The 18,582-nt window shown below is 36.4% G+C and overlaps 3 protein-coding genes across 4 annotated transcripts; 1 reads left to right on the top strand and 2 right to left on the bottom strand.

Annotated features, from left to right (window-relative positions):
* Positions 918-6,165, top strand: LOC18772314 (poly [ADP-ribose] polymerase 3). 2 transcript variants are annotated; one of them, XM_020565316.1, is made up of 18 exons: positions 918-1,060; positions 1,774-2,049; positions 2,195-2,390; positions 2,487-2,600; positions 2,680-2,737; positions 2,835-2,904; positions 3,112-3,286; positions 3,387-3,520; positions 3,602-3,839; positions 3,909-4,036; positions 4,112-4,188; positions 4,256-4,416; positions 4,502-4,711; positions 4,808-4,910; positions 5,157-5,239; positions 5,329-5,472; positions 5,553-5,735; positions 5,816-6,165. In XM_020565316.1, the coding sequence occupies exons 2-18, from the start codon at positions 1,811-1,813 to the stop codon at positions 5,879-5,881; spliced, it is 2,379 nt and encodes a 792-aa protein (XP_020420905.1). In that variant the 5' UTR covers positions 918-1,060; positions 1,774-1,810; the 3' UTR covers positions 5,882-6,165. The 2 variants fall into 2 exon arrangements, with proteins under 2 accessions (XP_020420905.1, XP_007206433.1); XM_007206371.2 differs by having other exon boundaries at positions 1,760-2,049.
* On the bottom strand, positions 6,472-8,606 carry LOC18772972 (beta-1,6-galactosyltransferase GALT29A). The gene has a single exon (XM_007205263.2). The coding sequence runs from the start codon at positions 7,994-7,996 to the stop codon at positions 6,704-6,706; it is 1,293 nt and encodes a 430-aa protein (XP_007205325.2). The 5' UTR covers positions 7,997-8,606; the 3' UTR covers positions 6,472-6,703.
* Positions 17,422-18,582, bottom strand: LOC18772307 (zinc finger A20 and AN1 domain-containing stress-associated protein 3). Its single transcript, XM_007205984.2, has 2 exons — positions 18,216-18,582; positions 17,422-18,083 (listed from the first exon to the last, which is right to left on the bottom strand). Exon 2 carries the CDS (start codon positions 18,061-18,063, stop codon positions 17,575-17,577), a length of 489 nt encoding a protein of 162 aa, XP_007206046.1. The 5' UTR covers positions 18,064-18,083; positions 18,216-18,582; the 3' UTR covers positions 17,422-17,574.

Genomic DNA, 18,582 nt, shown 5'->3' with positions numbered 1-18,582 from the left:
TCTAAGTTTTTTTGTTGTTGAAATAGATGTTTTATTAAAACACCATAATATTATACAACGGAGAGGAACCGAGGACGAAGTTGAGAACTTAACTAGAAAACTACATTATTGAGACTCATGCTACACTATAATTTAATGACCCAAATTATTTATCTTTTAGGTTTATTTGAAGGATTATATATGTAGAAGATTAGTCAAAGAAGCTTGTAGCTATTCTTTTTTCTTTTCTTTTTTTAGTGGGTGGAACTTCATTCATTGGTGATTTTATTTTATTTTTTGTTGGAATCAATTGGTGATATTTGATTCCTACAACTTTGCAAAAGAAATAAAGTGTAAAACGGCTGGAGAGCTTCTTTTTCATTCATTTGTGAGATGTTGAGCACCCAACAAGTGAGTTGACAATGCCATTAATATCTTTTTCTTCTTTAAATGTATCTTTATTTTGTAATTTTCTGAAAGAGGAAAAACTCTGTAATTATCTTTTGTATAAAGGGATGGCAACGTCACATAAGATAACACCTAGATAATACTGGGGCCTTGCGTGTGCCATATATGGCCTCTCCTCACAAGTTCCAAAAACCAAGTGTAAGTTTCAAAAAAGAACGAAAACCGATCTCTCCCTTCTGAGGCCAAAACACCCTAAAGATAAATACACAGAGAGACAGAGAAAAAGATCAAAATATATGGATCTTGCATGCACAAATAGGCCAAAGTCTCTCACATTCAACTGCTAGATTTCCACCTGTCAACGGCCTAAGCAGCCTAAAAAGCACCAAAATTGACACGTTTCATACCCAAAACACCTGTCGTGTAATGGCAATGACAGAAAAACCAAGGCCTTGCAGAAAGGAAATATACGTGGCCCTTTGGGGTGTGCCTCAATTTGATGATGTAAAAGGACCTTCCTTCTGCTTATATCCCCCAACCCTACTCAACTGTTCGACCTGTTGTTTAGCTCTTGAAAAAAGAAGACAAAAAAGATTTTCAATTTGTTTGTGTGGTTGTGTGTCTGAAGCTGTGAAGTTGAAGAAGATTTTGTTGCTGCAGCTTGAACATGAGGGTATGTTTTTTGTTACTCTCTTCTGGTTTTGTCGTTCCAGATTTCATGCATGAAGCTTTAAGTAGAGTGGTGTTAGCTAGTGTTGCTTTTATTTCTGCACTATTATGATTTATTTGTTTATTTTTTTGAACCTGAGTGTTTTTAGATTCTTTTGAGACATAAATTTCCATTAATTTCTCCCTTTGGGTTTTCTACACATTTCAAGGAAGGGTATGTTTTAAGTTGGGAGGATTTGCTTAGAGACTCCAAAAACTGAGTAATCTTGAGTTAATAAATTTTGAAACCAACTCTACAGCCAAAGGGAAGAGAAAAATAAAACCTCGCTTACACAGATGGAGAAACAAATTATTTAAATTGCATTTAAAAATAAATTATTTAGGGATTAGAAGGATAGAAGATCACTTGATAAATACAATAAAAATTTTAATTTTCTATTCCTTTTCTTTTCATCAAATTGTGCTTAAAATTGATGTATGTTTCTCATCTTAGTGGAGTTTAAACATGCTTTTCCAGTGTTAAATTTGCAATTTAGACGTTTAAGTTAGCTGGTGGTGTTTGTATTTCTCTTAGAAAAATAGAACAAAAAAGACACTTGGGGTTAGTAATAAAGGAAATAGAGTCTCACTAAATACTTCAAATCTCTCTCACATTCCTTTGTCCGAGAGTAAAGGTCTTATCAGCTTACTGAATGTCATTAAGGTTCATGAAACAAGGTCTCATTCCCATCCAAATACTGAGGAGGACAAAGTGATGACAAGGAAGCAAAAGGCAGAGAACAAGGCACATGAAGCAGAGCAGTCTCCGAAGAAGCCCAAGTCTGAAGGTGACAATGGCCATGCAAATGGTAAATCTTCAGAGGACATAGTTGCTGAGTTTGAGAAGGTCTGCACAGCAGTCAAAGATAACCTGTCAGCAGAACAAATGCGAGAAATCTTGGAAGCTAATGGCCAAGACTCCTCTGGCTCCGATGCTAATGTCCTTCGAAAATGGTTAGTCCATTTTTGTTGATCACAGGAACCCGCACACTTATTGGCGCATAAACAAATGCATAGACATAATGATGTACAAATTTCAGTGTGGGCAGCTCTTTCGCGTGATGTTTATAATTGTTTTTCGAACTCATTGTTTCGACAGCCAAGACTTGCTGTTTTATGGGCCATTAGATAAATGCCCAGCTTGCAATGGAAATTTGGAGTTCACTGGTATACGCTATTCTTGCACTGGATCTTATAGTGAATGGGCGTCTTGTACATATAGCACAAAGGATCCACCAAGGAAACAAGAACCAATTAAGTTACCAGATAGTATCCTGAACTCTCCTGCTTCCGATGTAATTCGAATTTTCATCCACATCCTCTTCTCTTCGAATTTGATATGCTACGCCCCCACTATGCATGTTAACTTGTGAGCTCTCTCTGTGGTGTAGTTGATAAAGAAATATGAGGACCCAAGTCGCCGGCCTAGGAAGGTTCTAAGCATCCCGGACAAGCCTTTTACTGGGATGTTGATGTCTCTTATGGGCCGTCTTTCTGTATCTCATGTACGTAGCACACTTGAGAAAGCAAGACAAGAAGTCTTTGTCAATTTGCGCTACTTACTGATTTGTTTTAAATACGCAGCAATACTGGAGAAAAGAAATAGAAAAACATGGAGGAAAGGTTGCCAACCATGTGATTGGTAATTCTCTTATACATCTTGTTGATATTTGGATTGCAGCAGATAAAGCGTACTTTGTCTATTGTCTGTACTGCCATTTTTATTACAACCTTTGCAGGTGTAACTTGCCTCATTGCGTCTTCTGTGGAGCGAGAGCGAGGTGGCTCCTCTAAACTTGCAGAAGCAATGTGCGTATAGAATTCTTCCTTTGGCCCTAAGCATTGAATATATTTTACAAGCTATATACCAGGTTTCCCCGACGAGTCTATTGCTAGTCTTTTGCCCATAGAGAGGGAATTGTTCTTCTTGACAACATATTTCGTGTAGAAATTGCAATGCATGTGACTATGCACCCATGAAAGAGGGATACCTTACAGGTTCTAATCCTTTTGCAGGGAAAGAGGGATACCTGTAGTAAGTGAAGCATGGTTGAAAGACAGCATTGAAAAACAAGAACCCCAGCCTCTCGAAGCGTATGATATTGTCACTGATCTTGCTCCTGATGGCAGAGGAATTCCGTGGGAGAAAATGGATCCAAGTGAAGAGGCACTTGAATCCCTTTCAGCAGAAGTATATAATTCCCCCTCAAAAATTTCTAAAGATAGTACCCCACTAGAAAATTTCATGTTCGGAGTATTTTTCTATTCACTACAATATCATCTGAGTGCAGCTGAAGCTTTATGGGAAGAGAGGTGTCCACAAAGATACGAAATTGCAGGAGCGAGGCGGGAAAATCTTTGAGAAAGATGGCATACTGTACAACTGTGCCTTCTCTCGTTGTGATCTGGGGAAAAAACTGAACGAGTAATTTGGACCTATTCTTCTTAAGCTATTTAAGCTTAGATGTTATGTCAGTTGATCTTATGGCGAAGTTTGGTTGTGCAGTTATTCTGTCATGCAACTGATTTCAGTACCAGAGAGCAACCTGAATTTGTACTATAAGAAAGGGAAAGTTGGTGATGATCCCAAAGCGGAGGAGAGGCTTGAAGAATGGGAGAACGTGGAAGCTGCTGTGAAGGAGTTTGTGAGGCTCTTTGAGGAAGTAACTGGAAATGAGTTTGAACCATGGGAAAGAGAAAAGAAAATCCAAAAGAAGCCATTGAAGTTTTACCCGATAGACATGGTACCGTATCCCGTTTTCCTTTGTTTGTAATATTATTCTGCCACGTGAAACCTTCTTTACTCTGAATAGGATGATGGACTTGATGTGAGACATGGAGGACTTGGTCTTCACCAATTGGGTGTTGCCGCCACACATTGCAAACTTGAGCCTTTGGTTGCAAATTTCATGAAGGTCTTATGCAGTCAGGAGATTTACAAGTATGATTCTGTTCCAGGTCTCTGACTACAATTATCTTTGCACAAAAAATACTGAAACCTCTATTTTGAATGTAGATATGCTTTGATGGAGATGGGATACGACCCCCCCGAATTACCAATGGGGATGCTTTCTGATGCCCACTTAAAAAGATGTAAGGAACTTCTATTTTGTGCCTCCCTTGTCCCATCTCTCACAAACTGACAAAGGTATGTATTCAGGTGAGGAGGTTCTTCAAAAGTTCGTAGAGACGTTGAAATCAATGAAGGATACAGGGCCAAAGGCCAAGGCTGTCTGGTCAGATTTTAGCCAAAGATGGTTCACCCTCATGCACTCTACCCGGCCTTTTATCTTCAAGGACTTTCAGGAACTTGCAGATAATGTAAGCAGAGCCAAATCAAGTGTCACCTGCTTGATATTTGGAACGTCCATCTTACTAGGAAATCATATGTTTCCAAATGTTGCAGGCTGCAGCTGCACTCGAAACTATTCGGGACATAACCGTGGCTTCACATCTTATTGGAGACATGGGTGGATCTACTGTTGATGACCCCTTGTCTGAACGGTATAACAAAATGGGCTGCTCCATTTCTCCACTGGATAAGGAATCTGATGATTGTAAGATGATTCTGAAGTACCTTGAGACAACCTATGAACCTGTCAAAGTTGGGGATGTTGTAAGCATTCAATATAAAGTTTCTAGTCGTTGTGTTATGTATATTCACTGGAGGTCTGTACACAAGGATATGTACTGATTTGTCAATTCTTTTCAGGAATATAAGGTCTCTGTTGACAACATATTCGTTGTCGAATCAAGTGCCTGTCCATCAGTAGACGAAATAAAGAAGCTACCAAACAAAGTCCTCTTATGGTGTGGTAAGATGCTTAGTCTTCTTTCTTTCCTTGAAAGAGAATCCCTTGAGGTGATTAAGAGGTTACTTTCAAACTAAGAAAACAGAGAAAAAACTCAACAAAGTTTCTACTTAAAAGGAAAGATTTACATAAGAGCTGCAGTAAGCCTTGGTAAATAAAACAAACTCCCACTTTTATAAATAAACCCCCATCACTGCTTTACAACCCGAATGAGTGTTTTACTCTTCTTTCATTTACGGATGGCTGCAGGAACACAGAGCTCCAATCTGTTGAGGCACTTGCATAGAGGTTTCTTGCCTGCAATATGCTCTCTCCCTGTCCCAGGCTATATGGTATGATGGTTTCCTATTGATATTTCAGTGCAGGCTTAATGTGATTAAACTTCTAATTGTAAATCGATGCTATGGGTTTTGGCTTACAGTTTGGCAAGGCTATTGTGTGCTCTGACGCTGCTGCAGAAGCTACTAGGTATGGTTTTACTGCTGTGGATAGGCCAGAAGGATTCTTGGTCTTGGCTGTGGCTTCTCTGGGAGATGAGATTATTGAAATCAAGAGCCCACCTGAGGTATGAAAATATGGTTTTTATTACGAAGCTCCTAAGAATGAGGTGTATCCTTACAAATCTTCTGGAATTCAATGGGACAGGACACCAAGTCGTTAGAAGAGAAGAAAGTCGGAGTGAAGGGCATGGGTAGGAAGAAGACAGATGAATCAGAGCACTTCGTCTGGCAAGATGACATCAAAGTTCCTTGTGGTCGCTTAGTGCCTTCAGATAATAAAGACAGCATTCTCGAATACAATGAGTATGCCGTGTATGATCCAAAACAGGTATAATTAGAAGGATGTTGCGGTCAGTTTCTTCAGTTGTTGAATCATGTTGAATCGTTTGTCATGTCCTTTTCTTGCAGGTAAGCATCAGGTTCTTGGTGGGTGTGAAGTATGAAGAGAAGAATGCGGTGATGGAACCAGAGTGAAGTTTTTATAGATCTTTCTGGCTGTTCTGCTGTCCTCTTTATGGGGATGGGAGAGGGAAGGAAATGTGGATGAGCTTTTGTTGTATATAATATCGTCACTTCCTTTTTAGTCGATCTGTATGGTGCATGAAATCTTGGAGTTTTAACGCTTGGCCTCAAAGGGGGGCAGACTAGCTATTTTGTAGTTATGTAATTTGGATGTTCTCTTTCAATATCTGTATGATAAGTTGCAAATATAGAGTAACATAACAAAACCTTACGCCTTGTTTTGGCATATGCGCAAACATAGAGACCAATGCATAACAGTACAATCAGTGGTTTCCCCAGTCAATCAATGGATATCTTCTCAATAACTAAGGCCTTCAATTAAAGCAGATCCAAGTTCAAAACTGATGCAATGAAGACAACATGGTAAAGGAAGAACTTGTCAAACCAGTGATCTAATTCAAGAGAAACAGAACCATAAGTTTCAATCCAGGCCAAATGTCTTTTGAAACCTCTAAAACAATGGCTTAAAGCTGTTTTTACGTTTGACAATCCAAAGATATCCTAATTACGCATATAATTCCCAAGAATTCAAGTCGAGAAAGTTCAAAAAGAGCAAATGAGTACCTGATCTGGATTCCAATTTTACACATTATATTTCCCAAAACTATCTTTGATAGTACAGGGTCAAAGTATGAAACATACATCTTCAACAATTGTGCTTTTCTTTGACTGTATCTTTTGGGGAGACTACTATTACAACAAGAATACAACAATTGCAACCAGAGAAACACATCAACTAATTCCACAAAAACATATGATTCAACTGGCAAGATGTCATTGATATAGAACCACAGGAGGAATCTTGAACTTGTCTGAAATGAACGGTATTACCTGTGGTCTCTCAACTAGATCGCGATAGAAATCATACTCTGCCTGATAATCGTGCAGCCGAAGCTCAGCCTTTTGATTTGTATGATAATGATGCTTAGCTGAATCCGACTTCCCAAATCCAAATACACTAACTTTGTCACAAATTCCCAAAGCAAGCATAATAGCTTGCATACCAGAAGAGTAATGAAACATAGCACCATCATGAACAGCCCCCCACTGATCAAACGACTTCCCTGCCTCCTCCACAAACCGTTTCAATGAATAGTACTTCACAATCCTTGCACACAACACATCAAACCGAGGATCAGTCACGAGCAAAGGCACTTTGTGTGATATATTACATACCGTGTAATCGAAGAAATGCAGCGGTTGACAAATGTACATAATCATAGGCACATTAAGTCCGTAAGGGTGGCAAAAACAACCATCTCTCCTAGCACAAAGATGCAAAATGTTACTATTTACAAACGAAATATTTGTTTTCGACCCAACTTTCCCCTCAAAACCCTGAATCCTCGCATTGTTCAATCGAATTACTACCTCATGACTATCAATTAGAGCACCATGATTACTCTTCAACAAGATCCCACTATTCCCAACAACTGCACACGAGGAATAGCGTCGTTGTTCTGAATCCACCAAACCATTGTGCCTATCAATGGGATATCTAACAAGCCTAACTAAATCCAACATAACATCAGGGTGAAACCGTTTGTTTCTTGACCAGTCACTCAAAACTCTCCTAAAATCCAACCAATAACGATAGAATTGAGGAGAGCGAAGCATTACCGGTAAGCCAACGGAGGTCCTTGCTCTGATATCATGGTGATTAAATCGTCTCCAAGAAGCAAAAGTCCTGTACCTACCAAGACTAGCAAAGTTACCCTCCAACAGTTGCTCTATTTCCTGCTTGGCTTGAGCTTCGCTTGCATCAACGGCAGCGTATTTGAGCAGAGTGGCATTGAACACTGGCTTTGGTGGTTGGATTAGTACCTTCTTTTCAAGCTCAATCGAACTCAAGCTATGGCGAACCGCGGTTCGACAGCTCAGCGTAGCAGCGAACACAATGAGTATAAGAAGGCTAAACAATGGACGAACCGAGCGCTTCATTGGCACAAGAACAAAATCGCTGAAAGGGTTTATCGGTGTTGCTAAATGTGGCCAGAGATAGAGCCTTGTACAGATCTTAAAGCTCTGTGTATTGGGTCCATCTTGGTTTTCTACAGATTTTGGCATTCCAAGATACAGAAGAGAGGTTTATGCTGGATTTGGAAAAATGGGTTATGACATTTGTATCTGGGATTTTGTTGAGGACTGGCTCAGTGAGAGTGAGAGTGAAATTGGGTATGTGGGATTTGGTTAGCAAAGTGGGTTTTGCATATCAGAAACAGATCAGGAAGCTATGAAATGGCAATGGGAGTGGAATCTTGATGTGGGATTTGGTTGAGAAATGGAAATTTCATGATATTCTGGAGGACTGAAGAGAGAGAGAGAGAGAGAGAGAGCTCAGAAACTGCTAATGGGTGTGCGGGGTTTGGACCTGGGAGAGATTGAGAGCTGCCATTGAGGAGCTGAAATGGAGAAACCAGGTGACAAACCCCAAGTTCTATTCTAAAGGTGAAAGCTTGAAACTTGAAAGCTTGGTGGGGATCTTTGAAAGGTTGGCTTGGGTTTTCTGGGGAAGTGGGGGGATGCAAAATGCAGTGAAAAACAGTAAAAAAATTGACCACTTTAATAGTGTGTTGTTGACATGAACTCTGTTGTTGCCCACTTGAAAGGTTTGATGGATTTGTTTTGATTTTGAAGGCTGTAGACTCTAGGGATATTGTGGAATATTAGAAGGATGGTCTTTTGTAATGGGGATGGGTGGGATTTGGGGTGGGTCCCTATGAGCTTAAGAAGATTTTGCTTTAGCTAAGAACCCACATCAATCAATCTGCTGCTCAAAAGCAAAAAAGGGTGAGAAAAATATAAAAGAAAAGGTCTTATATTACGAAATTAGTTTGGGAAAAGAAGAAAATACTGACCACCACAACCATAAAAATAACTGTAATAAACCTTTGTTTGGATTTGAAGGTGTGACAACAACCAATTTTTCCAGCATTGCGTTGATGCCGATCCGCCATAGATGAAGCAACTGAGCGATCTCAAATCTGAGAGGAAAAATAACTCATAAAAAAGATAATGTCAACAACTAAAAACTGATACCTGCAACTTAGGAATTATGTCAATCAATCGTTATAATCACCTTCAACTCGAACGTTGTCAAAACCCTAATTGAGAAGTATTACCAAGGCTAAGGCCGTTATTTTCAGATTCTTTAACTCCTATCCTATACCATAAGAGGGCGACCTCAAGAATCTTAACAAACAAAACCTATCAAGGTAAATTTTATGAGATAACCAAGTCACTAAAATTAAGCTTAACTAAACCTATGTTTGTAGGATGCCACCTAATGTTTGATGAACTGTATTTGACACATAAGGGAAAAAAATGTTATTATTGAATCTGTCAATTCGTTTCAACGTTGCCAAATGCAACTGAAAAAAGAACTTAAGAACTTGTTAACCAGTACAACAGAAAAAGAAATATTCTTTTACCCAAACAAAAAAAAAATCAATAACTTGTTAATCTAATATTTTGTAAATAGTTCTTGGGCTATAGACATTGTAGTCGCATTTTTTTTTAATTTAACAACGGTAGGCTAAAACCAAGAAATTGACTATTTGTGTCAATCAAACCAAAAAAAAAATTTGAAAAATACACTTCTTGGGTATTGTGGATTAACAATTAAATTTGTGGGTTTTTGGAGTGAAGATCTTCAATGCATAATATTTTTATATTCTTCCGAAAAGAGAGACACATGGGATGTTAGCTGTATTTTCAGTTAGATCTAAGGTTTAATATTAAGATGTAGGTTTTGTCGTTGACATACATGTCTGGTTCACCAGGGAAGGATTTTGTGGGGAGTTCGATGGGCATGAACATGACACATATCAGATGACACTCAAAAAGTTCATAGGTAGTACTTAATTTTTTGCCAATTTGAAGGTCGAATTTTTCAAATTATTATTATTTTAGTATAAGCGATAACCTAAATTAGAGAGAAAGTGGATTTTACACACACACAACTATGATGTCGTTGGAATTCAAACATGAAACCTATGGTATGCAACTAAAGGCCTTTTTTAATTGGGTTAGACCCCTTTGACTGAATTTTTCAAATTAATACAATAACCTTTTAGAGGTATTTGATAATGCAAATAATTATATAAATGTTAATTGTTTTAGGGATATGTTCTTTTTTTTAATATAAATAATATTTTACTTTAATCTAATCTAAATAAAGGCTTAAATGTCAAAATAGTCCCTGTGTTTTACTCATTCAGTCAATTTAGTCCTTGTGTTTTTAATTTGGCTAATTTAGTCCCTGTGTTTACATCTGTTAGCCAATGTAGGATAATCTGTCAAATAGACGTTAAAATAGACATGTGCATAGCACATGAGTGGGCATAAAGGTATTTTAACACAAACCAAAACCCTTGTGACTTTATTCCTTGGCTCCAATGACAACTGTCGTAGTTTGCGTTCATGAGAATTGGGGTTTCAAATTCAATCAGTTCTCTTGAATATCAATCACTTCAGTTGAGTCCGAATAAAGATGGCAAGGAGACGAATCGAATCTGTTAGAGACTCAATCAACCTAGGTGAGTATTCTCGAGTTTGGACCCTATGCTTGTTTTCCTTCAATGTAAAGTTCATTTCAGTGACTTGTTATTGGTACACAGGTCTTGCTTTTTCGCTTTCTTGGTTTCTTGTTTTGATGCTTATTTGTTTTGCTGCTTTGCTTTAATGGAAATCTCTTCAACCAAAGAAAAAAGGACAAGGCATGTACCTTCTAGTGATAAAATAATGAACACTCTCCCCTTTCACATGCAATACGGGGCCAAAGACCTAAAACCAAACGAACTACATAGGAATCAACCTTGAATTAGGGGTACTACTAGCATCAGCAGCAAGAACATCATTAAGGAAGAAAGGTTCCATATCCAAAACATGAAGGCCCAAAAGGAAATCATAGCTCTTGGCAGCTAAGGCATCAGCAGCCTTATTTTGTTCACAGACGGTAAACATGAGAGAGAGGGAGCAAACCCGAATACCATGGAACTGCAATTTACAGCAATCACCATGAGAGAGAGATCTCTAGATTCAATTTGTCTCCTTGCTCTCTTTATGTGGACTCACATGAACTGGTTGATATTCAAGGGAACTAACTGAATTTGAAAACCCCAATTCTCATGAACTCCAAGGAAAGAGTCGCGAGCGTTTCAGCAATTAAGTTTGTGTTAAAATACCTTTATGCACACTCACGTGCTATGCACATGTCTATTTTAACATCTATTTGACAGATTGTCCTACATTAGCTAACAGATGTAAACACTGGGACTAAATTAGCCAAATTAAAAACACAGTGACTAAATTGGCCGAATGGATAAAATACAAGGACCATTTTGACATTTAAGCCCTAAACAAACAATGAAAAGGGGGATTCAAATTCACATGTAGACTCTAGCTAACTTGGCTAAGCCCATATTAGCTTAAGAATATCTGTTATTGGTACTCTAAAAAAATGGTAGTACATTACTCAAAGTCTAATTTCTCTTCTATTGTATGCATGATTTATTTTTATTTTTTGAGTACCAATAACAGTTCACTTGTTTTATCCATCATTTATGGACACCAAAGTCAAAATAAATGAATCCTACAGTTAATTATACTCAATGGTCATCCATAATCATGGTTTGGACTCCATGATTCTCTTCTTCTTTTTTCCTTCTTTTTTTGGCTACTCCTTGATTTTCTTTTGGCAACAATGAATTTTTATTTATTTATATACTTTCCTTAAGTATGAATGATATTTTTCTTTTGATTCAAAAAAGCGAGAAGACGAGAGTTCAATGTTTGCCATAGATGTGAAAACAAGTGCTCTTTATGATGCGAAACCATGATAAAATGATAAGTTTGAGGACATAATAATCGTAAACTAATGTAGAAGCAAAATATAAATGGGGAAACACTATATATTTCATATGAAATCATAACTTTATTTTTCAAGCGAGTTATGATTTATTAAGGGCCCGTTTGATAATCATTTCAATTTTAGTTTTCAGTTTTTATTTTTTATTTTTTGTGCTAGAGTATGGAGGAAAAAGAGAGAGAATGGAAGCGAGAATGAGAGTAATGATGAGATTGAGAGGGAATGATAGGAGGGAGGAGTAAAAAAAGTGAAAACAAAAACAAAAGACTGAAATCTATTTGAAATTGTTTTCACTTTCAAGTTTTGTTTTCACTTTTGTTACTCATCTCTCCCATCCTCCTCTCTCATCCTCTCTCTCAGGGCCAGTTTGGCATTGATGTGCTGTGAAATTAACCGCTGTCATATTTGTTGTGAGAGAAATCAGCTGTGAGATAATATAGTTTGACATTTCGTAAACTTTTTGTTAAAAGTATTGTTGGTACTAATTCCCGCATAATCATTAAATCTAGCACCTCTTCGAAATTGATTCCCGCATAATCAAAAAATGAAAGCACCTCATTAGTTATTTTCCTTTATAGCTTTCTCTCACAGCAATTTTCAATAATAAGTGATTTTCTCATAGTTTACCACACGGGCTAGGCTTCCCTAAATTTTAAAAAAATCACTTATCACCCCAAATAAGCTATGTCAAACGGGCACTCAATCTCATTCTCACTCTCATACTCACTCTCATTTCCCTCTATACTATAGCACAAAAAATGAAAACTAAAAACTAAAATTGAAATGGTTATCAAATGAGCCTTAAAGAGGTGAGAGTAAACAATCAGTATGATAGAATTCGTTTTTTTTTTTTTCATATATTCATTGGAACCAGATGGAGTATTTGAAAAAATAATTCAACAACACTCGAGAATTAAACATTAATAATGAATAAAATATGATACTTATATGGGAATTTTAGAGATAAAACTTTGACCATTCTTAGATATACTATTTTCGAACAACACAATGAGACCATTTGAAGGGCAGCATTATATCATTCGAACAACAATTTACTAACACATAATTGTCACCGTTGTCACTACACTTTTACACAGTAGTTATGCATCCCTGTGAAAGTTAAGTTCTTGCCTATTCTTTTAACTTTTATGATTGAACTCACGACCTCCTCCAACAAAATAAAGACTACACAACAGAAAGACTAATGGGGAAGATGACTTCGAAGATTAGAACTACCCAAGGTCCTTATTTAAAGACTAGAATTGACAATAAATTAACAAAATCGACCCCACTTTCGTCCATAGTTGTGAACATGTACATATTTTATATATATGCATATATTTGGTGGCGTGGAGGAGTTAAAGGGACAGCCACCGAAGGTGACCGCGGGTCCAGCCTCCTTTGTAAAAGAGATGTGTGTCATTTGCAACAAAAGTTGAATCTTTTTTCACACACCAATTGCCAATTGGGGAGGTGATGACACTTAACTTGATGGTGACTGGAAGCATGTTTTGCTCTGGCTTTAGGCCATTATTATAAAATACATCCACGTTTAGTGGATAAGATTGAACTAGACTATTTCAATTAAAATATATAAGAGTTTTGTTCGTTGTTTAGTATGTTGGGATTGGACTTATTAAATTAGACAACAGTCCAACATATTGTGTCTTATAAGTAGAATTAATAAGGAATGACTTGAACTCAACTCCAATCTCATCTAAACCGAACTACCAAACGATATGTTAATGATCATAATATTTTCCCAAATAAGTTAAATCATAAAAAATGAGTGGTGGAGCCCAAAAGACAACACCAAAGAATCAACCACTTGTCTTTGAGTCAACTAAGGAATCTTTCAACCAAACTTTCCCCGTTGTTGGTTAGCATTTTGAGAAGAAATGATTACTTGGGTTTTATATTGTTGATGGCTTTTTGGTATATTTGGATGGAATATAAATAAAGCCTATCGTATGGAGTGGGTTAACTCAAGGGAATTTTTCAAGGTCGAGAAAGGCATTAGCTTTAATTCTACTTTTATAGGGTATCCACTATTCCTATAGAAAAATGACTTGTAAACTTTAGTCCACAATATCTTAATTGCCCAATGAATTTTGATAGGTCGGTAGAGCTTGAATCTACTCTTTATTTTAAGTTGTAGCCATTGAACGGTAAAGGTGTAGATTTGCATTTGCTCAATGTGCCTTCCATTGTGTATCTATTCTATATGGATACTAACAAAATTAAGAGATATGTAGATATATTAATTAATTTATAGCTAAGAAAAGAAACAACATATAGCTAAATACTTTCTTCTTTCCGTTTTCTTTTTAAGCAAAACTCATTAAGGAAGAATTCCTAGCAATATTGTCACGTGGTACTACTGATCTACTCATATTATAATACATGTATTTATTTATTAATATTATATCATAAGTCCATGATATATCATTTTGGTCCTACGTCCATATGGATTAGTAACACTAATTAGTTGTGTGACTGTATTACTGAAAATAAAGACAACCATTAAGTATAAATAAAAATATAAAGAAAATTAAATTATGCCTCTTTTTGCCATGTATCTAAAATTTGACTATACAATCTCTACCACACATTATCTCTTATAACCTTTGAATCACCTTCAATAATCAAAGAGGTTTAAGTCTCATAAAGGAGTTTTTAATTCACAATCAATAAAAGAAAGAGTTCATAATTGCTCACGACCTCACTAATTAGAACCCAATGGATCGCACACCCATAAGCTAACAATTTTGATAATAATAGAAGATGACAAGATCAACACTTAAGTCAATTAATTAATTTGATTAATTGATTAAGAGATAATTAATTAACTCTTTAATTAATGACGTTGCAATAGAATGGGCCTTAATAATAGTTTTATTAACTGAAGGCCCATGGAGCAATGGAGTCTTAAGAAGAGTTAAGTGGGACAAATTTTACCAAGAGACCCCCTTGTGCCATCCAAATGGAGAGAGAGGGAGAACCTTAAGGGCTCGTTTGGTACACAGGACTGTCTTGGCATGGACTATGTTTAGGGACTGGTTTGGCTTGGCTTGGCTTGGTCTAAGTTGGATAACACTTATCCTGCGTTTGGTGTATGCTTGGACTAGGACTATAATTTTTTTATTTTTTCAAAAATATATATATGTATATAAGTATATTATAATAATATTATATATTTTAAATAATATAAACGTACATACATATATATAAGTGTATATAGATGTATATATGTATATTATAATATACATGGGTATAATACATATACATATATTTATATATATGTATGTATATTATAATATATAATATATATATGGGTATGTTATAATAATAATATACATATATATACGTGTATATATGTATATTATAATATATATACATATAGTATAAATATATAATGTATATGTCTATATACGTGTGCATATGTATATTATAATACATACATGGGTATAATATATACACATATATATATATTATATATATGTATTATAATAATATATATTACATATATACATGTATGCTATTATTATAATATTAATATGCATATGTATATGGGAATATTATAATAATAATATACGTGTATATATCTATATGTATTTATATATTATATATGTATATATGTGTTTATATATATACATGTATATATGTGTATATATGTACCTTAATATATAATATAGTATATGTTACATATATACATGTATACATGTATGCTATTATTATAATATTAATATGTATGTGTATATGAGTATATTATAATAATAATAATATATGTGTATATATCTATATGTATTTATATATATTATATATGTATATATGTGTATATATATATACTTGTATATGTGTATATACATGTATATATGTACATTATAGTATATGTGTATGTAATAATAATAATAATAGTAATATATGTTATTAGTATTACAATATAATATATGCATCTCATACATTGGTAAACATAGGACTAGCTAATCCTCCCTTTCTTCATGGGATTAGTAGTCCCCTCTTAAGGAGGTGTTTTTGGTGGGCCCGGTATTAGCAATCCCATCTAAGACTAGAATTAAATGAAACAAACATGGTACTGAATTTAGTCCAAGCCAGTCCAAGCCAAGCCTGTGTACCAAACGACCCCTAAGGGTTCTCCCATGGGTTATATATTCACCACTTAGCTCATCTTTCTCCCTAGGGTTTAAGTCTTGCAAAGATGAGGAGGAAGTAAGAGAAAGCATCAAATCTCTCTTCCTTAGGCAAGCTAAAATTGGTCCCAATAGAAGTGTTTCTAGCACCACATACTTCTCGTGTATTATCTTCATTCCAAAGAGAAAGCTTGGTGTGGAGACTTTGGAGGTCACTATTTTGTGGTTTGGAGGAGAAGTAGAAGTGGATCCTACCACCATCACTTGGTGGAATACTTGGGTTGGACTTAAGTTTCCCTCCAAGGGTGAGTTTCTATCTACTTTCATCTCTTTTAATTTCAAGTATGGTAGTTTGCAATGCACATCAAGTCTTTGAACCTTAAGATCCTTTGAAAGGTTTTGCTTTTAGGCTCTAGGATTTTGTTTAAAGTCTTTCGTTCAAATGAATTTTTGATAATCTAGATGTCTAAATAAACCTTGTTTTTTAGAAAAACACCATATATCCTTCATATATGAGAGTAAGACACAATATATTAGACTATTGTCCAATTTAATAAGTCTAATGCTAACATTTATAAGTTCACTGAATAGCTGCTATGACACTTATTCAATTTAATTAAAATAGTGCGTGCAGTCCAAACCACAAAAAGTGTGGCCTTCATAGCTTTATAACATTTATTAAAACAAAGGGAACCTTCAGCTTGGGCCTAACTCTGACCTAGGGTATTTACCTCGGTTAATTTTGTTTGAAGGCTGTTTAATTTTTATGGTTTACAATTTTAAAATATTTTTTTAATTTAATCCACGTGGTGTGATATTATTGAATATGTGAGTCCCACATGTGTATCATGTCAACAATTTAATAGACTTTTGGACGGAAACTGACGATATGAACTACTTGTGAGCACCCGTATTAACCTTGAAAACCACGAATGACACAAAAAACACGCAACCTGATAGTTTAATTAACCTCATGGAGGTTTTGCAATAACAAATCTTTAAAATAATTAGAGGTCTAAAAACCACAATTGGGTGCAAAGAGATCACTCATGAAGTATTTACAAGGTTGTTTCCCTCTCTACCCTCAAACATTCCATTGATTTCTTGAAATTCAAATTGAATTTTCAAGCTTGTGTAAGGCCCTTGCCCAAGGCTCGATTATAGCTGAAAGCAGGAGCCCAATTCCCTTGCTCAGGCTCAAGTAGGCCTAAGAATGTCCCAATTGGTATATGATTCCTTTCTCGCACATCAAAAATCTGAAAAGAACATCCCAAGCACAAAAAGAAACACACAAAAGTTTCTACAAATTTATGATATTGCAACAAAATTTTCTGGTTCTTCAGTCCTATTACAAAGTCTACCTTCAATTTTCCTAAAAATAATTAAAATTCAACATTAAAACCAAATCAATTTTCATTCAATTCGTTTTTATTTATTTATTTCTGATTGAATCATGGGCTAAAATATTTTGATTTTAAAAGAAAAACGAGTGAAACCATTAAATTATCATTAAATTAAATTTTTACAAGGACCGACCACGCAATAAAGAAAGACCCCGACCGAGAAATTTCCCAAACAACGGAAAGTAAAAAGACCATTATAACCCTGACAATTTTTGACAATTCTCAGATCCTCTGCAGCTTCTCGCCCTTGACGACCGGGTTGGCCTTGGCGATCTGCTCCTTCCCCATCGCTCTGAAGTCGAACCCGCACGCGTGCTGCTCCGGGTACCGGTGGGTCCCACAGAACGTCATCCCGCACCTGCACTTGAACCCCGTCAACCCCACGCGCCGCCTGCACGTCATGCACTTGTTCGCCTGCCTCGCTGGCGGCGCGTGCTGCTCCTTCTCCTCTTCCTCCTTCGTTTCCACCACGCGCTCCACCCGCGCGTCGTGCGACGGCGAGGCAGAGATCAGCGGAGACAAGAACGAGTGGGAGGAAGAGGAGGCAGAGGCGGATGAGATTAAGGTTTGGTTGAGAGCGAGCGTCTGTTGTTCCTTGAGCTGCAAGTCACGGTAGCATTTGGAACACAAGTTCTGCGTCGTTGGGCTTCCAAAGAAGCCGCAGTTGTTGACGCATAGTTGTGGAGCCTGGCACCGATGTTCTTCCGCCATCTCGATTTCGATTTCGATTTCTGCAACCACAGGAAAAAGAAAAACTATTTAATTTTCTAGGGAAAATATCCGATCCCTGTCAACTTTTCCCGTGAACCAAACAGATCCTTGCCTATTCAAACAGAAGAGAAACAAATCAATCAAACAATAACCTGTATGGATGATTTGATTTCGTTAATGCTCTGCGAAAGAGAATTAAGAAGGCAAATTCAAAATCCGAATGTTCGTTGACGATTCTTGGGGGAGAACTAGAGAATCTGGAAGGGTGAATAAATATATTGAGGGAGAGAGAGGAAACCCAAACGAACCAGGAAAGAAGAGAAAAAGGAAATCAGGCGGTCCCTTGGGATTGGGATTCCTGGTCCTCAAAGGAAAGAAAATTCCAGAGAGCTTCTTTCTCTCTTCTCTCTCCTTTTTTTTTTTTTTTTCGGTTTTCTTTTTCTTTCTAATTTTCTTTCCTACCAAACGCTGGTTTATCTGTTGAATCTGCCTGGCGGTTTCTTATTAATGCGCGTAAAA

Source organism: Prunus persica, chromosome G6 (genome assembly GCF_000346465.2).
Source record: "Prunus persica cultivar Lovell chromosome G6, Prunus_persica_NCBIv2, whole genome shotgun sequence".
Taxonomy (NCBI): domain Eukaryota; kingdom Viridiplantae; phylum Streptophyta; class Magnoliopsida; order Rosales; family Rosaceae; genus Prunus; species Prunus persica.
This window is presented reverse-complemented; position numbering and strand designations above follow the sequence as displayed.

Bases quoted from the DNA above. Each gene is read 5' to 3' on its own strand.
- LOC18772314 (XM_007206371.2), top strand. The intron at 4,417-4,501 runs GTAAGCAGAGCC...CAAATGTTGCAG, and splicing joins TTCAGGAACTTGCAGATAAT to GCTGCAGCTGCACTCGAAAC. The intron at 5,240-5,328 runs GTATGATGGTTT...TTTGGCTTACAG, and splicing joins TCCCTGTCCCAGGCTATATG to TTTGGCAAGGCTATTGTGTG.
- LOC18772972 (XM_007205263.2), bottom strand. From the start codon at position 7,996: ATGCCAAAATCTGTAGAAAACCAAGATGGACCCAATACACAGAGCTTT.
- LOC18772307 (XM_007205984.2), bottom strand. From the start codon at position 18,063: ATGGCGGAAGAACATCGGTGCCAGGCTCCACAACTATGCGTCAACAAC.